This window comes from Trichosporon asahii, assembly GCF_000293215.1.
Source record: "Trichosporon asahii var. asahii CBS 2479 unplaced genomic scaffold scaffold00056, whole genome shotgun sequence".
Taxonomy (NCBI): Eukaryota; Fungi; Basidiomycota; class Tremellomycetes; order Trichosporonales; family Trichosporonaceae; genus Trichosporon; species Trichosporon asahii.
Window position 1 is genome coordinate 674,737 of NW_014040868.1, and position 27,582 is coordinate 702,318.

At 57.9% G+C, this 27,582-nt stretch overlaps 4 protein-coding genes across 4 annotated transcripts; 1 reads left to right on the top strand and 3 right to left on the bottom strand.

The window, feature by feature from the left end:
• Positions 1–609: 609 nt before the first annotated feature.
• Positions 610–1,237, top strand: A1Q1_03544 (cytoplasm protein; the record flags this gene model as incomplete). Its single annotated transcript, XM_014323342.1, has 5 exons — positions 610–634; positions 687–699; positions 749–768; positions 881–932; positions 994–1,237. 5 exons carry the CDS (start codon positions 610–612, stop codon positions 1,235–1,237), a joined length of 354 nt encoding a protein of 117 aa, XP_014178817.1.
• A 7,656-nt stretch (positions 1,238–8,893) lies between these two features.
• On the bottom strand, positions 8,894–11,234 carry A1Q1_03545 (uncharacterized protein; the record flags this gene model as incomplete). Its single annotated transcript, XM_014323343.1, has 4 exons — positions 8,894–9,858; positions 9,951–10,108; positions 10,363–10,503; positions 10,594–11,234. The coding sequence occupies 4 exons, from the start codon at positions 11,232–11,234 to the stop codon at positions 8,894–8,896; spliced, it is 1,905 nt and encodes a 634-aa protein (XP_014178818.1).
• Positions 11,235–22,190: 10,956 nt separating this feature from the next.
• On the bottom strand, positions 22,191–22,499 carry A1Q1_03546 (uncharacterized protein; the record flags this gene model as incomplete). The annotated part of the gene is made up of 1 exon (XM_014323344.1): positions 22,191–22,499. One exon carries the CDS (start codon positions 22,497–22,499, stop codon positions 22,191–22,193), a length of 309 nt encoding a protein of 102 aa, XP_014178819.1.
• A 2,017-nt stretch (positions 22,500–24,516) lies between these two features.
• On the bottom strand, positions 24,517–27,113 carry A1Q1_03547 (uncharacterized protein; the record flags this gene model as incomplete). Its single annotated transcript, XM_014323345.1, has 2 exons — positions 24,517–26,519; positions 26,585–27,113. The coding sequence occupies 2 exons, from the start codon at positions 27,111–27,113 to the stop codon at positions 24,517–24,519; spliced, it is 2,532 nt and encodes an 843-aa protein (XP_014178820.1).
• Positions 27,114–27,582: the final 469 nt, after the last annotated feature.

The window sequence follows — 27,582 nt, forward strand, 5'->3', positions numbered from 1 at the left end:
TCCTTCAGGAGGTAGTAGATGAAGCAGTCACGCTTGAGTCGGTCGACGGGCAGCTCGTGAATCGCCTGCAGCAGCTTGCGCTGCGCACTGGGAGACGTCGGCGGGTACAGGGAAGCCCAGTCCGTCGATGGCGTGTTCGTATCGGCGAGCGCGAGCAGGCGGTCGAAGAACAATTGGCCCTGCGGGTAGGTCGGGCGCCGCGTGCTGATGTCCTCTGCGCGCGGGTATGGCGCAGACACGTCGAAGTGCCGCAGCAGCGTCGAAGGAATCCCCTCGCTCATCGTGGTTGACGTGAATCGGTGTTGCCGACAAGCAACGAGACGCCGAGCTCGTTGAAGGTCGATCAGTGATGTTTGCAAACTTCCTGGCCTCACCAAGAACAGCAGCGAAACCCTGGGCTCCTCAGTTCGTCACCGATCGCGGAGGCAAATCCACGTGGCAGTATATACTACGATGGGTGGAGGTCGATCCGATCAATTCACGAAGTTGGAGGTCAGCAACCGTTCCTTGGTGCAATACTCAAGCACTTCCTCCTTGTCTTCCTCGCGTTCGAGCCTCTGCACATCTTTCATCTCCCTCTGGTGCAGCTCAGACTCGTTAATAATCAACATGGTCCTCTTCTTCACGTCGAAAGGTTCGTTTGCCTGTAAGGGTTGTGACTGATTTACCAGCTGTCGACCCGCCAGTGACCATCTACATGTGCGTCATCGTCTAAGACTGTCCTCGACGAGACTCGCTGACGTGACAGGGGCCGTGACAAGGTCGAAAGTAGGTCTCAAAGCGCCAAGAGTCTGGGCTTAACAGCAAACCCGTGCTCTTTGCCACTTCATACCCAGGCTGTCTAATTCCTCACGTCTGACAAGCATCCACTGACACGAAGATGAGGACCTTCTCAAGTACGGCCTGCCCACTGATGTCTGGTTTCACGTTGAGTGCGTTACAGCCTTCCTTCTTTCTGCCCAAGCTTGTTTCGCTCAAGAAGCTAATCTTCAGCAAGCTGTCTTCCGCGCACGTCTATCTGAGGCAACCCGACGAGCAACCCCACGGTGACTGGGAGCACCTTCCCGCCGCTCTTGTCAATGATGCCGCTCAGCTGGTGAAGGCGAACAGTATTGAGGGTGAGTCTCAACTCCAGGCTAAGCTTGGAGAATTCCTCGCGCTTGAGCGAGTCACCGGCCATCGTTTTACAATCAGTCATGCAGTGCCTTCCTCCCAGTCTGAAGGCCGGGCGTTTTAGGTCTCGTTCAGCATTCAGCACTTGGCTAACATCAGGAAACAAGAAGGACAACATCACCGTATGTAATTGAGGAATCTACCCGGTATCTGACCCAGTGAAGATTATCTACACCCCTTTCACCAATTTGAAGAAGACCGGTGACATGGCCGTCGGACAGGTTGCCTTCCACAATGACCGGAAAGTGAAGCGCGGTAAGTTTGACAAGCTATTGCTGCTGCACATAGCAGTTGTGAGACGAACAAAACAGACATTAGGTGGCCCAAAAATAAATCGTCGGAAGGGGATGTTGGTGCTATCTGCGCTCGTGCCTTGGATCGCCGACCATGGCGACTCGCGGCACCTACCGTCTTTAATCTCCGACGAGCTGGTCGGCCCAGGAACGCGGATCAGCTCTGTGGACAAAATTTTGTCGAAAGCGAGATCGCCGTCCATGCCTTCCGTTGAACCACGTACTGATGAGCAGTCAAAATTTCCACAAGAGATAACGCGATTGTTAACCGTCTGAACAAGACCAAGGTGGAGCGTGAGGTCGACCACGAAGCCGAGAGGCAAGAACGCCAGCGCGCTGAGGGACGGAAAAAGAAGAACGAAGCCATCGAGAGGGTGAGTCATTGCGATGGAGGGGAGATTGCAGCGTCGGAGTCGGCCGTGGCGCCAAAATCCATCAAAGACAAGCGTTGGTGTCGCTCTTAGCTATATCCGCCTTTACCACGGTTCTGTCTGTCGGAGCAGGGCCAAGGTGGGCAAGTGCGATATGGGGCGGCGGGTCTCAAATGTCTGGATCTGGGCGGCACGCTTCTTTCAGGCCCTTGCATCTCGCACAGCTTGTTGAGGGCGGGCTCTTGATTGACAGCGATGTCATGGGGGGTTCGGGAAACTGGAGAATTTGGCTGCATTGGGGGGCGTTTCCGTTCCCGGAGCCAGAGTGGTCACGATGAGCTGCTCACTTGTGGTACGGGCCCTTCGAATTGCTGTCGAACACCAGCCTCCGGCCCGGATTGGGATTTATATATCATTTATATATCGAGGTCGTATACAGCCTCGGGCTGCGTAGCCTTCGTCAAAATCCTGGAGCTGTCGTCGGATTCAAGGACCGCAGCTCTGTCATCCCTTGCGTGGTGATGAACACGAGGTCAATCGCACGCTCCCTCAATCGCATTGCAGGCTGCGATTTCCCCTGCGACGAAGAAACCATTTCGTCCATTTTGGCTGACCGTACGCAGAAAAAGCAGGAGGAGGAGCAGAAGAAGAAGTGGGCCGAGGAGAAGAAGATGCGGAATTACGAGGGCATGTTCACGGACGAGGCTATCGACGCGTATCACGCGGAGCTCAGCGACGACGATTTCATGTAGGCGACATCTCATTATCACCTTCTGACGAAACCGACGGGCCGTGACGGGAATTTCGGTTCTCGCCAGAGTCGAGTACGCGGTGCCAGGTTAGGTTTCTACCGTCGGTCCAGCATAATCATGTCGGTCTAGAACGGATGAATGCGATGAAGGAGATGGAGTCCGGTCGCTGAACACTTATTCATCACTGATGAACACGTTTGCTAAGCTCTCCAGGCACGTCGGTGGCGAGTTCAGACACAAGGAACCAGGTCCCTCGGCCTCCGATTCCAGACCGCTCGCCGCCTTCTCGCCGCTGCCGACACTCAGCTTCCGCGACGAGGCACGGCGCTGGAGCAGACGGGGAGTCCACGAAGCGTCATGGGTTCGTAACGATGTCGACACCGCTGTGTGTGGGTGTCCGGAGGCGCGAGGGGCCGCGTTGGATGCAATCGCAGTTAAGGTGGCGAGGGGTACTGTGTCAGCGCAAGCCGTGTAGCGTCAGCTGATCCGCTCAACTTCCCGTTTTGCGCGACGACCGACAGAGGCAGTTGTCAACTCCTATCTAATCACATCAGCTGACGCGTGTGTGTGATGAAACGCCAAGTGCAGCGAGCTTCCAGGATGACCAAACCAACTGCGCTGCAGGAGAGGCGGAGGCGACGTCCAAGAGCACGGCCCTTGGTGGGGAGGGAGGACCTTGTGATATCGGCGATCCGGCTCGGAGGAGCATGGCATCTGTGTTGGCGGTTGAATTGTGCGATGTCGAATTGCGACGGCTTAATATGGCTGCTTCGACCTGGACCGTGTGGCTGATAAGCTCCCTGCGCAGGAGGCGAATGGAAAAGACAAGCTCCTTCAGCCTGCGAAGATCGGAGAAGGCGGAAAAGATGCAGCCAACCTCACGCATGATGACTTCTCCGCGTTCTCTCGAGGTGGCACACCACTTCATACTCTCAAGTTCGCCCCCATCGTTGTCGGCTCGCAGGAGAGGAGAGTGAATCAGACGCAGTCCGTTAATTTTCTGTGAAGGCAGTCCGTCCACCGTATCGCATGCCCACCGTGTCGCATGCCCACTGTGTCGCATGTCCACTGCGTCATATGCCCCTCGGACTCACGAGTCGAGTGCTGAAGCCAGCTCCGTGTGATGCCTGTGGACCGAATAGAGAGAATACGACGGCCCCGGCGCCAACGTCTCCGCTGCCGACTTCGCCCCTCAACGCCCGCGCCGTTTACCTAGATCTCGAAACGGAGCTGCCTCCGACTCTGCACTAGCCGTGTAATCAACGAGCACAAACGTGTGCACCTCACCTTGTGTCCATGCTTCCACACGGTTCTGCGACCGGCTACCTCCGCCACAGCGTATATCGGGGAAGGGCGGACCTGTCGCCGACTCTACTCCGCCACACTACTGAGCGCAGCAATTGACCGCAATTGACGTTCGAGGGCAGGAACGGAGCAGCAGTTCCAAGTGTTCCCGCCATCCCAGTACTTGCGCCTGATTCCCAGGTTCTGTCCAGCTCCCTTACAATTCAGTCCTGTCATCAGTCGGATAATCATGAGGATGTTAGCAAGATCGTAAGTAAAGCACACCCTGGTCCGCATCGGAGGATCCGCATGGCACTCAAGTCGCGCCTGCCTACTTCGATGGGCCTGGGACGTAACCACAGCCGTGTCAGAAATAGGGCCGTTGGCTCTTCTGAGCTGTTCTCGAAGCTCGGCGGTGGAACAGTCGATTGTCTGGAGGGGTCACCAGCAGTCCATTCAGCCGAGTCGAGGCGAAGTCGATTCTGGCGAACCATGCGCCATCAGGAGGGCGGGGAGTACCGACGTTCTGAGACACGGGCAGAGCAGGGTAGAAGTTGACGATGTAGGGATCGATAGTTCGAGGGACATGGAAAGGTCGAAGGGTGTGCTAGTCTCGAGAGTCGATGATGAGTAACGTTGAGGGACAGCTGTCGAGGCACCTCAATGAGTTCCCCAATGTCTCGGAAAACGCTATCTGAGAATAACTCAATAACAGCATGAGATGCTGTTTTCGATTGTCGATTGCCTTATGATCTGCCACTCGTATGTTCGAGTTACGATGCCCTTTGTCTACCCTGCATCACGCTGCACCTGAGTTGTCACTGCCGCAGGTGTCGTCGCCTGTCGCGTATCGCTTGTCGGCTGTCGCTAGTGCGAGGAAATGATACTCGCACTTCGTTCGAGGGAGGAGTGTCCGTTGCACCGCCGGAAAATAGAACAAGCAAGCAAGCTTAACAAGGTGAACGTTGTCGGAGCAAGCCTTCTTAGGGTGCGCATACTCCCTGCGTCTGGCCTGAGCCCAGTCTCTGCCTGGCCATCGCAAAGCCTCCCCACAGAAATGACTCGAGACTCGTCGCTGAGCGCTGCGGCGACAGCCAATACCGAGTGCCGGGGGAGCAATGTTGCGGGCATTGAGCGGCTCTTCCATGACACGGGCCAGGTCGAGTTCGTCTCTTTGGCAGGGTCAATCGTTAGTGTACACGGCGTACATGAGTGCGTGAGCAAATGATCAGCCGCTGCGACGGTGGTGCCGAGCTGCCGAGGCGGCTGCTAGTGTTGCTAGTGCAAGTCGCTAGCGGCTGCCTAACATCGTTCGCATTCAGCTGCAAGCGGCTTGCAGCGGCAGCATGCCGTACGCAGTCGGATCGCTGTGGACGCAGTTGTAGGGTGGATGTTTGGGACTGTTCCACGGTCCAGATTGCCGGTATCGATCGCGGCAGCCCGGCGCAGCCCGCGTGCTCAGTGCAACCCAGCTCACGTCCGTCTAGCCCGTCGTCGGCATTCGGGGCAAATGGGGTACACTTCCGCACCCCTTCCTCTCCGCTATCCGCCGTTCGCGCGTGACGTAGCATCTCTCGTTAGCGAAGGAGAACCGTTTCGATTCTTACGATGGGCACGCTTCAAAGTACGAGATTGGGAGGAAAGTTCAGGCGGCGGTTACGTTACCGCCTGCTCGTACATCGAGGACAGGGGGATCTCAGGGAAGTGTTCAGGAGCGGACCAGGGGTGTGGAATAGGGTTCAACGATTTCTGGAGCGCGCCTAGAATTACCCAAATGTAGAAGACTAGACCGTGTCAAAGCACTATCACCGTGTCACAATTAGAACGGGTTAGGTCGAATTTGTATGCGCGATTTTCAGAAGAGATCCTGGCCCAGAACTCTGCGCCATCTCGGCGACTAGGTCAGTCCAGCCTGGCCCAGCCTTGCCCAGACATGTCCCAGACTGAAGATCCCCTCAAAGTTGACTGAATGCATGCATTGATTCACGCATTAATCAGCCATTGCCCAGCACATACCTGCGCCAGCGCGGGTACTTGAACATGCATGCATTTGAGATGTGCGTCGGAGAGTCAACGGAATATCTCTAGCATTTGAGATGAAGTGCGGCCAGCGTTTGCATTTGAGATTACGGTCGGCATTTTAATCTCTCATTTGAGATGCGCCCAGACCATTAAGGGTCGCTTTATCTGTAGATTTGAGATGTCCAGTTCCGGTTTATCTGCTGATTTGAGATCCGCACGCTCGGGATTATCTTCCATTTGAGATCTCGGACTTTCTCCTATAGCTCTTCGTGCGCCAGCGTTAATGATCCCAATTCAGCCCTGTAAGGCTTGGCCGACCATGTGAGACAAAGGTGACTCGCTCTTCCCTCGCAGGATCGGAGGGCGTCAGCGTGCACATTCATTGTAATTGAAAGGGCACTGAATTGTTAATCCGGCATTAGAAAAGGAACAAGGACACAGAGTGGACAGGCACTCGGCGAGGAACAGGAACTGTCGGCGCTGACGCCAGCGTCAGTCGGCGCCCGCCGCACTCGCTCGTCAGTCGCCTGCTCCTCATCCGTAGCGCTTGCGGCGTCAGCGGCGTCGAAGCAAGCAGCAAGCTGCAGTTCCGTCAGTGTAGATCTCCGGGCGATCAAACGTCAAGCTGAAGGACAGCGCAGAGGCACAATGGTGCAGTGGTGTGACCGGTGTGACCGAAAGGGGGTGGGGGTGGAGGCGGGCACGAGAGCGTCGAGCGCGTGGCCGGCGGCAGGCAGTAGGGGCACCGAATGCCAAACACACCTCGGGCAATGCGCCGAGCTAGTGTGTGATGCTGGCGCTAACAAAAGAAGGGTTAGAAAAGTCACCGTCGCCGCTAGGAGCGAGGGGCGCGCAGGAGACTACGGTATAGGAGAGTGGAGAGTAGGAGGAAGACGCAGTCCAGCTAGTCCAGTCAACTCCTGTCAACCAGAGAGCGCGACAGAGCTAGTCCGCTGCTGCGACACAGGGCGCACTCGCAGGGCCCATGTGCAGGGTCTGGCTTTTCGACATCACACGTCACATGCACCCCTCATGTCGTCCTCTGCGGCGACATAGCAGGGCAGCGATGCCTCTCGACTCTCGCTGGTGTCGTTCCGGGAGGAAAACCAAACAAGGAGGAATAGGCTAAACTCAGCCCCCACCCTGGTCCCTGTGCGCAGGGATGGGTGCCGAGCAGCTCAGGTAGGCCAGGTCCAAGGGCATTCTTCCCTGCACGCAGGGCGCAGGGCGCAGTGAGCCTGGTGTCGTCCAGCCTAGCCAGGCTGGTGCTCCGTGCGGCATGCCGAGTGATGCCGAGACTGTGTCTGAAGCTGAGGCATGCGAGGCATGCGCTTGCGTTTCGCACAGAAGGGAGTTAGGCAGACAAGCGAAGGCTGCGCAAGTACTCCATGCGCAGAGAGCGCAGGTGCCTGTCCGTCTCCGTTGAGGACAAAGTTGGAGACGGACACTCTGAGAAGTTAAGCAGAGAATGCGCAGATTTTCGCAGCTCCGAAAACGAATGCAGGCAAACTTTCTTTCCTTCAAAGCGGCAGATGAGGAGAGCTCCGAGCGCACATTGCGGAGACATTGGGCGTGGTTGACATCATCGCCAGTCAGAGTCTTTGACGTGTTTAGGAGATTTTTAGGAGCCATGGATGTGGGCGCAGTTTGCGCGTCTGCGGTCGGGTCGATTGCGATCGAGGAGGTCGCGCGCTCTCCTGTCCTTTTGGCTGACAGCTCTGAGGCTCTTGCATGAAACGAGAGAGTCATAAGACGGGCGTACCCCCGTGGATCACTCAACTCCGACGCCCGAAACATGGACAAGGACGGGCATCTCCGAGCGAGCCGGCGAGGGCTCCGTTCGGCGCGCTGACTGGCTGATCCTTCCGTGAGGCCCTAGTAGAGACATCCGATCGTCAACGCTAAAGGCGCCCCTTGCTGCTCATTCCTCGCCACCGCGTGTTGACCCAAGGGAGTTGCTGGCCCCACTTTTGCACCCCTTTTTGGTTCTCCTGGCTCTCCTATCAGCTGGGAATGTGGCACTTCGACCCACTCTTCTGACGCGATGGTTCATCCTCGAAAGCGTCAGCAAGTGCACCTAAGCACAATCCTCGCTCGGAACATCGTTTTCGCTCCGGATACATACCCGACATCTCTTCAGCTCGGTCGGAGGCGCAGGGCTGCGTCCAAGACCAAGACCGAGCGAAACGCCTCCGGGGCAGCTGCGGGGCCATTCGATTCCACTTCTGTGCGCCAGCGGGATCTCGTGAGACAGTGCCGCCGGGTGAGGCGTTAGTGGCAGCCAACACAGGAACGATTACTCGAATCACTGCCAGCAGTAAGGTGAGCGAAGAATTCGGCGAATGGAGACTTCTGGGTATAGAAAGATGCAGTGACTAGTATCAAAGGGCTATGTAGTGATGTGATATGAAGAGAGGAGGACCAAATGATGTGAGCGATGAGTGCTGGGGAGAAATGACAAGATACGGTGCGATGATCGTCTAGTCGACAGGGGTCCTGTCAGAATGCGGGTCGAGTGCTTGTGACACTACAGAGAACGGTGATTTCTTCAGGCCAGAGGCGATGATGTCTCCTTAATTTCCGGGGAAGTGTAAGGGCTGGAACCAGCGATGATACCAATCGGTACGAGTCTTGTACCTACGGGAACTGTCCGCGAAAAAGCTTCGGCGGCCGGACACTTTGCGCGGCGAGGAACGGAAAGTGGATGCTTATGGGAAAGTACGCTCCAGCTTGAAGAGAGGAGCCATCACCTACCCCACCATGCGCAGACCCTCGCAGTCACAAGGTACAACGATTGAAACTGCAGTCCCCGTCCGCGACTTGCTCTTTCGAGACTCGCGATCGATGTTAGCCATAGGAGTCCTCTCCGAGGAGCTCGGCAATTGGCAGATGGCGGGAACTTCAGGGGTGTGAGAGAAGATTATGGCCATGTGGCCATTAAAAGAAGGAGAGCGTACTCGCCGTAACGCCTTGTCGCCGAATGCATGCTGTCTGGCGGTTATGGTCGCCTCGATTGGGAGGGTCCACGTCGAGAGCTGGTTGGGGGCTTACTCCTGCTGTCGGACCTTGACCTCTTAGTCCCTCTAGGCTGATTCGATCGTTCGGGGCTGCCTTCGTTATCATCGTCGTGGGGCGCTTCTGCAACTTCGTGTCGCTCATTGCGCTCACTCGACTGTCGGGAGGGCTTGGAAGTAACAGAAGTAGCCTGCGATGTCGTGGCACCGGACGGCCGGCGCTCTCCTTCCCCTCCCTCCTCTTCGGAACCACCGTCTCCTCGTCCGCCTTCTCGCCGCTGAGACTCGGACTGCCATTCCGATTCCCCCATCAGGCTTTTCTTGCCTTTTCCCCTTCGTCGGACGGTCTTCTCGTACTCGCACTCGGAGGTTTTCTTGATTTTGATGCAAGCTTCGCAGGGATGCCCGCCGGAGCACTTGACCTTTCGCGATCGACAAGGGTGGCAGCTGATCATTTGGCGGTTGCGCAGGTGGGGTGTGGGCTGTTCCGACGCACGCGAGTATGCTCCTGCTCCGGGCCCGCCGTACATGCCGCCGGGCATGACATGAGGACCGTAGGAAGGATGGTCATACGGTCCGGACGGTGGGTAATGGCCGCCTGTGTAGGGATACGGATAGGGGGCTGTTGCCGGAGGGTACGGTGGTGCGTAATCTGGAATGGGGCCAGGCCCTGAACCAACCTGAGCACCTGAATGTGAGTGGGGATGTGCGTAGGGTGGGTACGGCGGTGGCGCAGAGGGGTAAGCCGATGGATGTGCAACCATGCTACGCGCCGGTGACAGACGCGGTTCCTTGTTCGCAGGGTAGGGCAAAGTCTCCAATTCACGGTCTCTGCTTCTGCGTTCGAGGTCCCGCTTGGCCTCGCGCTCGAGTTCTGGATCATGAGCGGTTGGAGGACGGGGCTGAGAGGTCGGACGACCTGGTGGCGGCCACAGAGGAACGCGGTGGTCTGTGAGGGATTGGGTCAGCATCTCCGTCAAGACGCTTACGTGACTGTCTGGGTCTAGGAACGAGGGCGGCCGGATGAAAAATAATACTCACGAACTACATCGTCGATGTGGAACTGACCCTCAGCGACGGCCGCCATGGCGTCCTCCCATCCTAGCCGGTAGGTGTCGACGAGATCTCTGGGCCAGGTGGAGAGGTCGCGGTGGCCGGTGGCGAGAGGGGTGAAGAATGCTCGCGGTCGCTCTTGCGGACTGGAAATGGTGGAGGTCGAGTTCAAGTTGCGGATTCGGCGTGAGGGGCCCAGGTACATTCCGCAGCCGCACGACGGGTAACGGCGCAGGAGGGAGACGAATGATGAATAAGCACCAGAACATTCAGGACATTTTTCGGATGAAGAGTGGGTCGCAAAGGTTAAAATCGGGTTGGGCCGTTGAGTCGCCGGTCGCAGGACATTGCAGAGTTGGACGTCAGTACCTGAATGCGTAGTTTAGACGGCGGCACTCACAATGAGGCACGGGGTCCGCGATCATATCGGCCGCGGCCACCACTTATCTCGCTGCCCGGCATCGGCACAGCCGCGCTTGACGCGCCGTAGCCGCTTACCTGGCGCTCTCTCGCACCGTGTTGGCTTGACGAAGGTCCGTAGCTGTGCCCAAAGTCAGTCATTTTTACCCCCACTTCTGCTGCAGATCCTTTGCACCCTAGGAACCCCGGCCTCAGGTTCATGTATACGTACCTCTGTTCCAGTACGGGGAACGTAGATGCCCTACGCGGGGACCGTGCGCGAGCAGAATTTCCGACAGGTTGAGGATTGGGAGTCGCCGCCGGAGCACCGGGGGGTCCAGAGGGTGCTACTTGATGATGTGTCAGTGCTGGCGGAGGCGGCCCGTAGGAGTATGGTCGCTCTGCGTGTCGGTAAGACGGCGGCGGGTACTGGGGCCAAGGACCTCCGGGGGGTGGTACCCAGCTACCTTCTCCGCTGCGTTCCAGTCGATCCGGAATAGCAGGTTCTGGATAGTCTCTGGCGCGGCCCAGATATCGTTCGTCGTAGTAAGATGGAACGGAGCTCGAAGTGCTTCGTGGGGGCTCTCTTGACGATCGCCGGTGCGGTGGAGGTGAGATCGCGGCCGGTGGCAACAGCGGCTCTCGCCTGATATCTGGTGAAACCGAGTGAACCCTCGGAGCCGATGACCTCCCAGAGGTTGCTCCCTCCTGCGGATACGATATTCGTCGAGGTTCCGGGCTCCAGCGTTGGTCCGGCATCGTTCGAAGTCGAGGGGGAGATTGGTTGGTGAGCATCGATGTCGATGGTCTTCTCCTAGGTTGCGTTGAAGAGGGAAGCTCGTCGCCTCCTCTTCCGCCAACGCCACCACTCATCTTGATATGTGTGAATGCAGAGAATGGTGGCGTGTAGTCAGGTCGACTCGAGTTGAAGCCGACGAGCGTGGAGGGCGGTGGACTGATCGTGTATGCAGTGGTCGCTGGCCGCGACCAGCTTTGAGATATGAAGGAAAGGGTTGCAGTTGACCGACCGTGAGCAAAACTAGGTCAGGTCAGACGTTGGAGACGTTTGGCGTAAGAGGTTTGAGACTCGTAGGGGTGATTGCAGGCGGTCCCACTTTTTCGATGGATTCAAGAGTGATTCGATAAGCGATAAAAAAGGAGAGGAGGACACTTGATTCCAGCGGCAGATTAAATCAAGGATAACATGTGCCCCGGAAGCCAGGTTTGTCTCGCAGTAGATTGCCTCCAAGCAACAGGATCCTATCCGGTCAAGCCCCGATGTAAAGGATGACGACTGTGGTCGCTTGACGCCGAATCTTGATCGGGGACCTGAAAATTCCTGGCACGAAATGGGAACAGACCTGTGACCGAAAAAGACACAACGCGCCAGCGAGCTTCGGACCAAGCTCAAGTCACCGCTGTCGTCCAAAAGGGTGCGCCATGCAAAGTGCAAAGCAGGCGCCCGGATCAACGTTCGAACACACCAAGGACTGGCTGTTCAGGTCCAGGAACTGATCCACACCCAGCAAGCCCCTGCTTACGCGACCACGCTTAGCTCTTGACAAGGCTGAGGCGCTGACAAGTGGGGGACACTTAAGCGTGCAGTCCGATGCTGCTGCGTTTTGCCACCGAAGCTGTGCCGATGATGGTGCGGTATGTCAAGAGTGCTGATTCAAGATGCAGCGAGTGCTTGTGCCGACCGTCGTGTATATGTAGTCGATGGAGCAAGCACGTATGAAACGGGCGGCCTGATGGGTGTTTGAAGGGTGCAGAGGAATGCCGATGAAAGTGGAAGGATATACGTCTGTTTAGGAAGAGTGGGTCTGGTGGATTGGACAGGATCACGTCGGAGCCTGAAGGTTGGCAGGAAGGGAGCTCGGGGGTCCAAGACAACGACACGGAGAAGTTTGGGCGAGGATCCTTTGCAGCTGAGGGCCAAGACCGAGAATAAAGGCGACTGAGTGATAGGGAAGGTGGGGAAGTCACCAACGAAGAAACGCCAGGCGGTTCAGCCGTCCGAGGACTCGATGTCTCCGCTTGCTGCGCAAATGGGCGTGCCTGCGCTAACTATGCAGCGTGCTCGTTTAAGAGCGCGGCCTGGTGTGTCACCTGTGGCGGTACTTAACCTGGTTAGCGATCTGTGTGATCTCGGACTTGTGTACTGGACTTACTCGCTTGCCCGGATTCCTGGATGACTCCTCGAGTTCCTGCGGGCCGAACTTGGCCAGGCTGAGTGGGGCAGCTGATAGCCGGGTTGCAGTGGCGTGGTCGCGCGGTCGGGTGGTTGCCGATGGGACTCAAGTTAAGGTTGTGTCACAAACGAGGACGAGGTCGGGGGAGCACGTCGAGGAGAGGTGGGTATTATGATAGGAAGCTGGTGGTTGACAGTGGTGACGATCGTTTGGCAAAGGAATGCAGTCAGCCTGATATTGGGCTGGTCGGAGGCGCCCCAGGCTTCGCAGGAGTCGAGGTCGAGGGCACCGAAGACAAGGGAAGTGAAGGCGCAGAGGGGGCGCTCCTACGATATTATGGAATCCTAATGCTCCTGCACCGGACCAGTAACAGCGTCTTCTTGGGCTAGGGTGCACAGGCGCCGGCCGCTCAGCAGTACGTTGACAGTCGGGCGGTCGGGTGGATCACAAGCCACAAAGGAAACGGCTGAATCAGATCCTTGCGCGACCCTGGGCAGGGGGTGGGTTCATCCAGTTCTCGCAGCCCGCACAGAAGTTGCTCTGATGCACTACGACGTATCGCGTGTCTCGCGTGCCGATTGTGTTTGTCGTCGGCACAGCTCCTACCATTCAGGTCGAATAGCCAGAGCCGGTGGATCGAACGTCGCTGATCCACAAGCCGGGGCCGTCAATCAGCTCAACGGGCGAACTGGGCGGAAGTGTCGAACAGGACTCGCGAGCAGGGGTGCGTGACCTTTATATCACTCAGACCGCTGCCAGCCTTGACTTCGAGCCTCCGGGCCTACGGGTTGATGTTGGAGAAGCCACTGCTGGGTTGCAGTAGCAGCTTAAAGTGGGGAAGCGGGGCAGGAAAGGGCCAGGCCGTCGTATCTGAACGGTGAGGATTGACACTCAGGAGGGGGAAGGGGAGGGGTCAATGAGTGAAAAGCCAGGCGGATGAGATAAATCGGTTGGAGCTAGGACGTAGGCTTGTAGCAGAGTGCGTCGGAGTAGTGGACTGAATGGAAGCAGAGGTAGGCGAAGTGGGATGAAGAGAGAGATAGTGAATGCATTGAAATGCCTGAGTTCAGTCATGATACATGGCAGGAGAGGGAGAGCGCCGAGGGACGACGAGAGAGGGAGGGTACGAGGGTGACTGGCGAACCTGGTTCCAACGACGCTTAGGCTACCGAGAGCACGACCGCCCGCCTGGGTCACTGGGTACACTGAGATCAGAGACCTGGCACGTCCTGAGTCGCCGGCTGACGTCTCTTCCCTAGTCTATGAGTTGGACTTAGTCCTGGCGACGGACTGTATTATTAACTGAGATGCCGAAGCTAATAGACAGAACTGGAAGCAAGGGCGCGAGGAACAGAGGCTCTGAGGTTAACGTTAACGTCCCAATCCAATAGGCGGAGCGACAAACACATCATCACAGCATCCCTGCTGCCTGCGCGACCCTCGAAACCCTCAGGCCACAGTTGTGCCCACGGCTGCCTACGCAGCTACTGCACCTGCGATCCTGTCTTGGAGCTTCCTACTTCGGGGATCGTCCCATCGGTTCGGAGACGACCTCTGCCCGGTAGTGGCTGCGAATGCGATTCCGCCCAGGCAAGCAAGCTTACAGCAAGGCAATCAAACACAGGCAGTTAAGCGCATAAGCTCTGGGTGCTTAGCGTGCACTTTGTTTCTGGGCCCTATGGGCGTCTGGTCTTCCTCTTGCCGCTTGCCGCGGGCTTGCGTTTACCCTTGTGCTCCTGCGTAGGAACCGGCAGAGGCACGGTCCGGTCCATCTGGGCCCTTTGGACCCTGGCTGACCCTACAGGACATATCTCTGAAGCATTGGAAGGGTATGCCCTGACGACTCCTGCTCTTGACGTAACCCATCCCTCAGTGCCCCTCGGTTAGCGACCTGAAGCCACAGCGCACGACCTGAGTCCCTCATTTGTTCCTTGAAACCCTCAGACACCTCGTGGTCCAGGAGTGACCGTGACGTGAGATCCTGCGACATGTACGAGAACGCAGGACTGGACCAGCCCGTTGGTGACACGAGACGTTGTGCTGACATCCTGAGAGTCGCCGACCTCCTAGCCGCTTAGCCTTCTAGCAGATGCCCACGGACCGTTAGCTGGTGCATGTGCGCGTGCGGGCAGACCAAACAGACTTCGGAGTGGATCCTGAGCTCTACGCTCCGGTAGAACTCCTGAGGTCTCAACGCCCACTATCCAGTTACGGTAAAGCGTTCCCAAGATTGGGAGTAGTCAGACATCTCGAGCGGTTTGAATCAGCGCCGAAACTCCCGGACTAGGCGTACTTAGTCCAGGAACTCTTACGCGTCTTACGAAACGACGGCGACTAGTCACAAGATGAGACGCCGGCACGACATTGAGACGCTTTTGCGTTTATAAAACATGAGAAGTAACATCATACCTGCAGATGGGACGAAACACTGTCGTTAACCCATTCCTCTGGTGACAAAGGCGCACGCGTGCCGGAGGGAGGGGGCGGGTTTGCGGATCGGTCCCAACACCCCTTTGCTCTGTATCTAAACATGGAGCAGCTCACCTCGAACGGTCGGAAATGGCTATCTTGCGCAAGGCCCTCGTGGGCTGGCCACAAAACGCATCATCCGCCGGAGCCGCAAGTGTTCTCAAGCATCGGCTGCTGTATCACACAGACCAATGACAGCTTGCCTGGTGGGGATCCTACAATATCTTTATGGAAGCACCAACAACAATGGAGGCACGTATGTCTGACTACAAGGAGTGATGTGTGAGGCAAAGGTGTTCCCCTGTGAATCGCCCTATCGAAATAGCCAATGTCACTTCACCCCGGCGACTCGTGCGGGGGCCACCAATGATACGCAGGCGCCAGACAGTCTTTTTCTGCGCAAACACCCCGCCCTCTCCAGCCGCTGCTTCAGCTTACGGGTCAAGAGTACGGGGAACCGAACTAGCAGGGGTCAAGAGACATGCCACCATGTCGGCCGTAGATCTTGACGCCTGAGTTGGAAAGCGATAAAGCTGTCAGTCGACAATGTGTGGATCTTCTCTAGAACGACGTTCGTTTAGCCAGGGATGCTTGGCCATCAGATGATTGGACTTGAAGTATCGTCGGATGATCTTCGAAGCGCGGAGCTCATGGGACCGGGAGTCCTTAGGGCAAGGCTCACGATTGTTGGAAGAATGCGGTCCTATGAAGGCGGCAAACCCCTCAGTGCGGGACAGTCATTAGAACAGACACAGGCTGGGCTTACAGTCCTCGACAAAGAGTTGCGCGGGGAGGTGCAGGGGCGGCACCCAACATGCAGAAAGGAGCCCGAGTCAGGCTCGCTAGGATTGCAGGATCGGTTGTGATCCACTTGATTGCCGTTCGTGCCTGGATGACACTCTCAAAATCCATCCAGTCGACATACCGCGCTCTCTCACTGCCTGACCCGAACCGTTTCAGATCCTTGTATGAACATCACTACCCTTCTTGTCGACAGGCACACCCTGCTGGCGGATACAGACGCTGTTGCCGTATTTGCCGCGGTGCCTGCCGTGAGGGCCTGCAAGTCGACGTGGCGGTCGCGACCAACGATGACCCCGAAGTGCCTTTGGTTGAGTGATCCCCGTTCCGTGTGCCGGTTTCGGAGCGCATGGCGTTGTCTCGGCACCACCTGCCGTTGCAGCGTCCGGCACGGACTGCGCGGAACTCGTAACGAGCATGGCTGCCTTTGCCTTTTTGTAACTTTATGGCAGCCATTACAGTCTCCAGGGCCGAGTTTCGCTGTGCAGGAACGGGTGAGTCGAGGCGAGCAGGGTTAGATCCATCCTTTGGATCTGCTTCGCCGATCTCTTGTCGCTTGCACGGCATTGCAAACCCGGGAAAGTACGAGTTTGCGGCTTATGCAATATGCAAACATGCTGCAATAGCACTTATAGCTCTCTTGACCAGGGCTTCATGCCTGTCACTCATAATGTTAAGTATGCAGTTAACGAGGCCATGGACCGGAGAAGTTCCTGTCCGAAATGGTTCCTTAGAGACCGAGACGGTCTCCAGCAGCAACTACACACGTGGTCCAGCACTTCCGCTGCCGCATGCAGAGGGGTATACTCTCGACTTGTGAGTGTGTGCGTGTATGTGAGTGTGCTACTTGTACTGCATCTGCCACGCCTGTCAGGGCAACTGACTGCCATAGATAGAACGTGTAGAGTACTGTAACAACTCCGAGTAACGGTATGGCCGGTGACCAGCCCTCATCAAGCTCTCGCGCACATGGCTGGACCATTCCCGCGTGACCCACCTCTGGGAGACGGGCACCTGCAGGGTTCGGACATTCTGACAAGTCGCAATGCCCGCCTCGCGCTCAGGCGTTTGAGGGCTCAGGAGGGACCCTTCTCTCGGGGAAGGTCGAGTACTTGCACGAAGTCAGTTTATTTAGACCACGAGCGTACAGTTTTTCCGAAAAGTGAGTACTGTGGATCTAACATAGCAGCTGATCCCGTTAGTCGTATCCGGGTGTGGCTATGGGCCGTGGGAGGGGGCTTGACGTACGAGAGGCTCGAGGTCGCAGGGCAGGACAAGGGAATGGGCGACTCTTAGAGTACCGATGCGCCAGGAGGCACCTCCGCCGTCGTTTCCTGGCACTCGCCAGTCAGCGATAGAGCGGTATATCAGAACCCAAAGATAGCATTACTTCTACGGGACACATGGCCTGTACATGCAGAACGATGAAGCAAACTCGGGGGGTTACCCCCTCGATTACCAGCATCAAGTTGGAGTTCCAGTGTCACCATGCCTAGGTCGAGTACACATTCCAGTCTTGAGTAATATATGCCCTGTACCATTCACTTGATTACCCACCTTTCTTACGGAGTGGTCCCCATTCCAGGGTATGAGTGAATCGAATAGATACTCCGGCTGGGAGATGAAGGGCAGAAGCGATTTCATCCCGCAGGTCTATTCCTCGAGGTGGCAATGCTCCTGAGCTCTTCCTCTGTCAGTGTGTCCATTCTCCGACCTGCTGCGCAGTCCGGTAGTAGTCGCTCTGCCAGCGTCTGATTGCGGGTCGCCTCCTCTCCAGAGATCGAACGTGCCACGCCGATTGTTTCCTGACATTGCAGCATCTGCAATCCAACCCTGTGTGGAAGTGAGGTACTAGATACTAGGCACGGTGATGCAAAACATTCACTCCACCATGCCCTAGTCCCTCGCCGCGTCGCCGTCTGTTTCTCACAAGCGCCAAACCTCACGTCCCTTGCACTGTCATGATAACAGCTTAACAGCCAGAGCTACGCGCGAGACTCTGAGCCATCAGCAGTTTACCCTCCTCGTAATGTGTTTTCATGTGCTATATCGCATGCCGTACTAACTTTCATGAACGGGCACCTCAGCCCCACCCCTTGTCTTACGAGCGATCTTCCAGCAAATTGACACTGAATGTTCCCCTACTCAGAGACCGACCTACAGCAATTAGCCACTTGGGATGACGCCACCTTCTCTCCGATGCCTGAGGCTAGAGCTACTTCGGTTCCGGCTGTCAGCCAGAGCGCTATTGGGAACTGCACCGTTAAAGTGCAACAGCTAAAGGGACCCCATCGACGGGAGCATCAGTTGTCCCTGTCGTGGCATTCTCAGTCACCCCAGAGGTGCGGAAGTAGTCCTCCTAAATCGCGATGATGACTAGAGCGAGAGTTAAGGGGCGAGTTACGTTTATGTCTTGCTTTCGTTGGGGCCTGCAGCGCCGTGCTAGGTCATGTGAGGATTGGGATAGTCCAGGTAGCAGCCGCTGGGCAATCGTACCCCATGTGCTTCTTCCCGGCCTCGGATCAGATCCGCCCCAGAGACGTCTGCGGTGCCTACAAGCCCGTAGGGAGTACATGTTACGAGGCGTCAGAGAATGTGAAGAGTGGGAGCTTACAGCCAGTGCGACAGGAAGTATCGAGTTGGGCATGAGACTCCGGGGATCTCAGCTGATGGGTCTCGATCCCGTCACTCGGCAGCGACATTGCCCTCCGGAACCCAGTTTTGCAGACTGGAAAAGGTTTTCTTCTGCGCCACCTGTTAGGGGCAGACATGTTCTCGCTCTTCCTAGAACGAACGCTAGTCATCACTAGAGCGATGCGCAACTCTTCCGCATTGGGGACCGATTCTACGGACGCTAAGTTGCGGCAATCACGCCAATCTCTCTTGCATCTGCCTGCTATTGTACACGAGTGCGGTGCTCGATTGCTGGGTCCGTATCTCACTCTGCCTCTTCTCTCATCCACCGGTTGCTTGATCTCAGCCTAGCTTGGGCTATGGACAGCAACGACGAAAACTACCGGTCCAGGCTCCAGAGGCAGATACGATGTAAAGCATTTCTCGTTGGCTGGAACTTAGTAGTAAGTGAGTCAAGCCGAGATTGTTGACCGGCGAATGTCGTCGGGGCCGTAATAGATGTCTTTTCGATGTCGAGGCTACCCTCGCCGACGAGACATGTGCGCGGAGCGTTTGAAGCGCCGAAACCGTTCAACGCCCTAATGTATCGGAGACGTTCCGCAGGTCTCATGGGTGACGGTGGAGGACAATACCAGGTCTTGATCAACCCGCTACGATGTTGTCAGGCAGACGGTCTCAAGAGGACGAGGGCAGCAACGGCTCCCCAAGCTGAACAAGGGTGGTCTCTGAAACAACGCTTCCTGACCATCGCAACATCAGAGTGACATGGTCCTGCCCCTGTTGCGCTACTGCGGCCCCTCTCGCATGCTCTGACGACCCTTCGATGGACGTCCAATGAAGGTTATTGGGAAGATAACTAACACTTGGATCCTGGTCATCAGAGCCACTAGCATCGGCCGATCCGTCCAACGGCGTCGGGGCGGAGCTCTGGTTTCGTGACGTACTCACGGCTAAGTGAAACTCTCGTGGAGTCCCACTGGCAAACACCCTCAACCAGCGTAGCTGGTGCGCGTTCCACCTCTACAGAATGCACATAGATAGTCTCTTGCAGGTGTTTTACAGCAACTGATCTGGCTATTCACCCTTTCCAGCCTACTGCTGTTCGATGTGGCCGGAAGGGGGTTAGTCGCCGGGCCCATACGACAGGATCAAGGCGACACAGGGCCGTCCGTGACGGCGAGAAAGGGGTACTCCCTGCACACGCGAGAGGGGTGAGACAATAGCGTGGATATCATGGACAAGTCGGAGAGCGATGACGGCGTCTGTGTCCAGGGCTCTATCCCTGCAGATGACCATGGGGCAAGACATTTGTGATTCCAGACGTGGTCATCCCTTAGCATCGATCAAACCGAACAACTCCTTGCCCTTGCCCGGCCCTTGTCCTCCCTTGTCCTCGAAGTATCTATCCATCGAGGCCATAACTGATGGCGCTGGCGACGGCATCTATGTGCATCTACTTCGTGCCTGCCAGCTGGTGTCGCAGGACATGTACAAGGCACAAACGCTGAGCAAGACCATCGTGCCATAGTGCGACGCTCAGAGCTCCTGAGCTGTAACCGCAGCAGTGACGCCCACTTCTTGAGATGGTTGCTCCACTGACAGGGAAGGCGCACTGCTCCAGCTCTTGATCCAACAGGCGCACCAGGTGCCATCTCACTAGCAGATGCAGCATCTGAAAGTGTCCGTCTGTATACAGCCCTGGATCTTGACGCTCTAAGACAGTTACCCGCGTTCCATGAGCTCTGTTCTTCCTTGACTGTTACCAAACCCTTACGGTCAGGTGCAATCGTTTCCACTGCACCTCGGGTCGCCGTGTCAGGGTTTACCATGCGCAGCGACAGGCGGGCACCGCTCGACCCGCTCGGGCTCTCGGGCGGGGACATGTCCGACTTCGGGGGCTCGCTGGCACCGTAGGCGCGAGCAGAACGTACGATCGACCGATTAACCGACACTTGCATACCGACATGAGCTGTTTTCCCCGCTATATCCTCCGGTCCCTCTGGTCCCAATTTCTTGGAGTAGTGGAACGCTCTTCGCTCCGTGTCACAGCCTGAGACAGCTTCTCGTCACGGCGTTTACGGATATCCGCTATCGTCATCCCTGGTCGTCCCTAGGAGGTGTGGGCCGGGTAGCCTGGACAGCACGAGCGCCGGGCAGTCAACTCTGGAATGGCCTGGGCGAGTCTGGTCACCGAGTTCTGAGTTTATCCAGTCCGGGCGTGCAGCAGTGCCCTGCCACCCTCCGATCCATTGGTTGATCCGCGTACCTTGGGCGGCCGGGCCGGGGAGGGCCGGCGCTGCTCGGCGAAGTCGATCCCTTTCCAGACCTGCAGACCCAAAAGACAATACGTACGTCCACCTGCCTCAGCGACTGGGTTGGTTCATGGCAAAGCCGATCCACAACTTGGCGCGGTGGCAGGAGCACCTGTGACGCCGAAGTAGGCGCCATCCGCGGCGCGGCGGCGCGGCGGCATGCGTTGGTGCGGATCCAGCTCGGCTGCTGCAGCTCAGTGTGATAGTGTAGCAATGAATGCAGTGCAGCGCTGTGGTGGCCGTGTGCCGTGTGCTGGGCGTGCGGCGTGCGGTGCGGTGCAGAGTGTACCTTGAGGCCGTACGGGGTACGGGGTACGGGTCGTCTGGTGTGTCGACTGGACCTGGGTGGACCTGGATTAGCACCGTTCCTGTCGACATGGTCTCAGCCAGCCTGCCCAGCTGGCGAGCAGCCATCCCAGAGCGGGGCTTTGTTGGACCCCCGGTCCCTTGCCATGCCCTGTCGCCCTGCAGTCTGGACGCGACCGTTGGTGTTCTTCTCCTTTGCTGTCTCCTTCGCTGTATCCTATTCACCCCCCGCCGGGTGTCGGAATCCTGATGCCTAACACCTGGTGGCCTGAAGCCATCCCACCACGCCAGCAACCAAGCAGTCCAGTCAGCTCAGGTTTGCGGTGCAGAGCCAGCCAGGCTTCAGCCTCTAGCCTCTGGCCCTCCACCTTCACCCTGCCGGATTAGCCCCTGAGGCTCCTGGCTCTGTCCTGGGACTCTCCTGAGGTGCTGTTTCCGCGATGATACAAGAGGGGCAACGGGGCTCGCGGGGGCTCGAACTAGCACAAAACGAGCACACCATTGCTCCAGTCCTCCCACTCCTCTCCGTCGTACACCCGCGAAAGCGATGCACCTTCCCTTCCCCGTCTGCTCCCAGCGAGCGGACCAGCGTCTTCCGCAGGACGTATCCGACGCGTGCATCTCTGACCGTCCAGTTCGCGGAGTTCGATGCCTCCCACCTCGTCCACACCACATGCATAGAAGTCTCGGTCATAAGAACATGTCGCTTCTAGGGAAGGCCCGGGAAGGCCGGATGTGTGAGCCCTCCTCTCCGGCTGGCTGGATGGCTGAGGCACACAAACAAAGCCAACGAAGCTTGCGTGCGTCTTCCTCCCTGCGCGCCAGCCCGCGCCAGCTGCACCGCTCTCATGAAGCCAGCGTGCAAGGCACACTCAAGCGCACATTGCAATTGTGCAATTCGCGCGCTGTTTAACCTCGGGAATTCCGTCCTATTCGCTGACTCCTGAACGACGTTTCGGACTGCACCCGTCTTCCTCTGGTCTGCACATGCGCTCAACCAGTCAGCAGTCAGCTGCAGTCAGCACCAAAGGGGAGTTGCAGGCGGTCTGGATCAATCCAGTCGGCAAGAGCTGTCATTTGCGGTCCGACATCCGCAGTTTGTCAGCAAGACTTGATCAGATTAGATGTTGACCTTGCCTGGGAACATGGATGCCGAGGTCAGATAACAGAGCGTCCACATCTTTTCGGGTCGTGATCTCAGGTCCGAGGAACAGGAACGAGGGAAGGATGGTAGACACCTCGAGCGGTGCTGGCGACTTGGGCGCTGGCGGCAGCACAGACGGCGTCATCCCCACTCCAATTGTGCCGCCAGAGAGAGGTGTGCCGTACGAAGACGACCCGGCGGATGAGGTGGACACTCCCGTCCACGGTGAGCCCACAGGTGGCTGAAGCGAACTCGTCAGGGGCGTCTGCTGGTCCCCCATGCTCCGGTTCGATCGGGCACTGAGGAAGCCACTGCCGCTACCGCCGGAGGGGAAGGCGCTGTGGGGACCTCCACCGACCCCGAGCTTGTTCGAGTCCCCGACGTTTATTGTCAAGGTGGACAGCTTTGGTCGGGACCCGCGCGATGGCTTCGCCCGCTTGGGTAACGTCGCGCTCATCGCAGTCCGGTCGAGGTTGATACACAGCTTCGGTGGCCGCGGTGACTTCATCCCTGTATCCAGTGTCAAGCTCGGGAGGTTCATAAAGACCCCTGGCGCCCCAAGCTGGCCCCCGGACCTTCGGCGCGGCTGTCGGTGAAGGGGAAAGTCGGCAGACGTCTGTAGGGTAGCTGACGGAGCCGAAGAACGGCGCCGCGAGAAGCGGCGGGCATGCGTGTCCCGACAGCCGATAGTCCGCCGCGGAGCGGTCGCCGCGAGATCTCATTGTCTGTCGAGATGACGCACGTGCAAGCTCGCTTGATGTGCACGATATCTTGTTGTGCTTTGTCAGAATGTCCTTCGCTCTGTCTGCCAGCGCTCAGCTTCGAGTACACCGTTGTCAAAAAGTCGCTTTGTTCCATTGCCGATCAGCTGACAACCCTCGGTGTGCGCCGGCGCTCGAGAAGCGGTTTACCTGCGGATTACCTGTCCCGCAGGTTCGCGAAGCTCGCCGACATGTCTCTCTGAAAGGAGAGCCCGTGTCGTGCGTTCCCAGAGCGAGATTATTCCCATTTCGTTCATATGCCCAAAGCATGTGCCCAAGCGCAGCCCGGAGCGACACTCGACGAAAACTAGATACCCAAGCACCTCATCAATCCTGACTACAGGTCGATACCTTCGTCTGCTGACGTCTAAACCGCCACGTCCGGGCAAAGAGGCGGCTGGCCGAGCCTCTCTTCTTCAGAGATAAGCAGAGATCGCCTTTTGCAAAAGCGGTAGCTCGTCTGTCCGCTTACCGTCCTCCGCGCAGCCCTTCTGTTCCTTCTGCTGGAGACAAACAAGACACTCACGACCACTGACGACAGGTCCGCGCGTCCTCTTGCTCGTCCCTCAGGCCATTGGGCAAAGCTGACAAGGAGCCGCGAGTAGCGCAGTGCAGCAGTTGACAGCGAAACAAACTCCCTTCGAAGTCGGGTCATCTTCTGTAATCTGGTGAATCCAGCTTCCACTTCGACTTCCAGCCTTGTCCAGCAGCTACTCTGTCACTACACAGGTCACAATTTCCTCATACTTTTCCCGCTCGTCGTCCGCATGGTCACACGACACCATCCACCACTGCCCGACCGTGCACGACGACTGGCGTGTACCGACAATTGCAGCACCCACAGCCACTTCCCCGGTCGTGCCCTCAGCTCGTCCGACTCGGTTCACTGGACAAACTGGCCACAGTGTGCCGTCGCGTCACTTACAGCGGCGTACAGGCAGTCCGCCGACCCACTCGCATCCGTGCACAGGAGCCGTGCACAGGAGCATATGCACAGCTCGGTCTGCACCATGACTCGGTGCTTAGTGCCGTTCACGTGTACTCACTTCGCTTTTTCGCCCGCGAGACGGATCCCAACGTGCTGATGTCGAGTCCTGGTGGCAGTGGCGCTACCTTCAGCCCGTGCTCGGAACTTCAGTCGTGCGCCACGGCGAACGGGCTGTCACCTTCCGCTGGCGATAAAGGGGATTCTGTGCTCGCGTTTGGGGTGCACGGCACCTCAACTCGAGCAGGGGACGCACCGACGTCAAGCAAGATGCTTGCAAAGACTGTTGGCCTTCCGCGGATCGCCCTGTCTTGCTCACATCTGGTTCACACTTTGGTAGAGCAGGCTGAGCTGAGCTGTCATTAGCCATACAGTAAACTTTGCGCACGTTGGTCAAGCACGTCAGCCGTTACTATCGTCGCCCAAATGCGCCACACCTAGACAACAAGGAAAGAATAACATGGAGAACCCTACTGTACTGATATGCTACTGCACAGTTCGCGGTCGGCGGCCCGCGGCTCACTCGCGGCCTCGGCCGGAAGTGCAGGGGATTAATACTGTGGCACGAGGTCCTCATTCTGAGGCGTCGCTGGGCGGAGCTGGCAGATTGCCATACTCTCGAGACCGGCCTTGCTGACCCGGCGGCCGGGCTGCAGCGTGTCCTTGTCGACGGGGGGACGGCGGTGGTGCACCCACTGGCCGTTCTTGCGCACCTCGATCTCGGCGCCGGCGGCCGTGCTCGGCCGGCGATGTCGTGCCTCGGGCGTGCCCTCTGGTTCTTCCACGACGGGCTCGACGAGCGCGGCGCCATAATTCATCGCCCACTCTGGTGGGAGCGACTCGCGCGTGTACCGCGGCCCGAGACGGGGCTCGCGCGCGACGATGTCGTCTTTCTTCTCCGCCGCTGTTACGGTCGCCTTGCGACCGAGCTCCTGCTCCTCAAATAGTATGAGCTCAGCGACAAAGCCGATGTTGGGACTGATCCCATGCCGTCGCTCGGCGACGTAGGCATACGACGTCTTGAGGGTCCATGCGTTCGCATGGATCAGGTACGCCAGCACGACCGTCACACTTCGCGACTTGCCCGCCTTGCAGTGCACGTACACTGGCGCAGAGTGCAGACGGGCGTCGTCCAGGATGTTGATCGCATCCTTGATGCCTTGCCCGACGCCCGACGCCTCCACACTGTCCTTCATCGGTATCCGGTAGTATCGCTCGAACGACGTCTTCAGCCCTAAGCCTTCATCGTCGTCGCACTCAAACGCCACATTCAGAATTCGCCGGATGCCTAAAGATAACAGAGCGTCCACATCTTTTCGGGTCGTGATCTCAGGTCCGAGGAACAGGAACGAGGGAAGGATGGTAGACACCTCGAGCGGTGCTGGCGACTTGGGCGCTGGCGGCAGCACAGACGGCGTCATCCCCACTCCAATTGTGCCGCCAGAGAGAGGTGTGCCGTACGAAGACGACCCGGCGGATGAGGTGGACACTCCCGTCCACGGTGAGCCCACAGGTGGCTGAAGCGAACTCGTCAGGGGCGTCTGCTGGTCCCCCATGCTCCGGTTCGATCGGGCACTGAGGAAGCCACTGCCGCTACCGCCGGAGGGGAAGGCGCTGTGGGGACCTCCACCGACCCCGAGCTTGTTCGAGTCCCCGACGTTTATTGTCAAGGTGGACAGCTTTGGTCGGGACCCGCGCGATGGCTTCGCCCGCTTGGGTAACGTCGCGCTCATCGCAGTCCGGTCGAGGTTGATACACAGCTTCGGTGGCCGCGGTGACTTCATCCCTGTATCCAGTGTCAAGCTCGGGAGGTTCCTCCCGATGGGGCTCAGAGACATGGAAGGATTCGGTATCCCCGTTTGACTTGGGGCGGGGGCGTTTGCTGATGATGGAGGAATGAGCAACGTCGACGGCGCAGAATTGCTAGCTGGTGGGGCGACGCCGGTAGGAGGTCCAGGTGACGGTAACGGTTCAGCTGCCTCCTCTGGGTCTGACGAAACCGTCATGTTCGCCGCCTGAGCCTGGTCCGCGATGGACCTCCAACCGCCATCCAGCATCCGCACTCGTCCCTCCCTCACCAGCGGGGTCAGCACGTCGACCAATATCCGAGGCTTGTCGACGTCTTCACCGTCTGTACCGACCACGACGACGTCCATCTGCGAGTCAATGTCGGCACTGTCCCACTCCCGTCGACCAGCTGGTGTCGAAACGAAGGACCCGACGGACGCCCAGCTGATGGGCTTGTTCGCTGAGAGGTGTTTCCGTAGTCGGTTGAAGATGAGAGACGGGATGGAGACGTGTGCTGTCCGCGGGAGATGAGCGACGAGAAAGTCGTCAAGTGGTCGTGTGTCGATGATGAGCAAACTAGAAGACGAGGACGCAAGCGCGATTGTCTCATCCGGGCCGATGACCGTATTGTTGTGGGACGGAGATGGCGGTGCAGATCCCTTGTCTGATTCCCAGTCCATGTTTTCCAACGGAATGGGTCGCTCCTTCAGGTTCTTCTGCATGGACTGGCGTAACTCGAGCAGTTCCGTGCTAGTGGTGCTGCATGCTGTGGACGCAGTTAGCGTACACACATACACTCATACGCAGCGGGAGGGCGATGAAACAACGTACCACTTCCAGCAGACATTCCCGTCAACGGGGCCGCTTCATCCTCGATCAACTCCTTCTTCTTCAGGTTGAGCGGGCTCGGCCGCCGTTTCGGAACAGAGCCCTCTATCGTGTTTGCGGATGAGGATGGCTCTCCGGGTCCCGTCTGGTACGATTCTGGTGGAAACGGCTTAAAGGACTTGTGCGAGTTGACCCAGCCGGCGACCGACTGCTGCGGGAGGAAGGTCACTGGCGAGTCGGAGTATCCCGAGTCCGACGTCAACGTCAGAATCGGCGTCGTCGGAGTTCGTAATCGAGTCGACGTCGAGTCGTTCGTGCCCGTCGAGAGGGAGATGGAGAGCCCGCACGCCTGCTCCCGCGAAAGCGTCCGGTCGGCGTGATCGCTAGGGGGCACGTCGAGCGACATCATCGGCTCCCGATTCTGCGACGACGAGGACGAGCCCGGTGACGGCGGCGCCTCTCCTGACACGTACGCACCCGGCATCGGCAAGATGTCAGGAGTACTGCCATTGCGGCGCCGGTCTTGGTCCATTGTCCTTAACTGAGGCTGAAGAGGGGCACAGTGAAGTGGCTGAGCCAGCCCTCTTTAGCCCGAAGTGGTGCAGTCGACGCGATGATGACGAAGGAAGACAAAGACGGAAGACGCAGAGCCGAGAGGAGAGCGATGCAAGCGCAGGATGTCGAGTGGTTGGAGGGAAGAGCAAGAGCGAGGAAGACGGAGGGATGGCCTGGAGATCAAGGGTTCAGTCAGGTCAGGAGACAGTTGTGGGGTTTGCGAGCTGAGAACGGACAACCCGAAGGTGTCGGCGAAGACAATCGGTGTGTGGAGTTCGGGTCAGAGGGATGCAAGAGGTGTGTGGTGTGTGTATGTGTGTCGCGAGAGTCGGGCGATGAGTGGTGACTCGCCCAGTCGCCGGTGGACTGGGGAGGCGGGAGTTGGACGGCGGATGGAGAACGCGTCGGAACGATTGCAGCGGGCGATCAGGGGCCGGGGGGCGGTA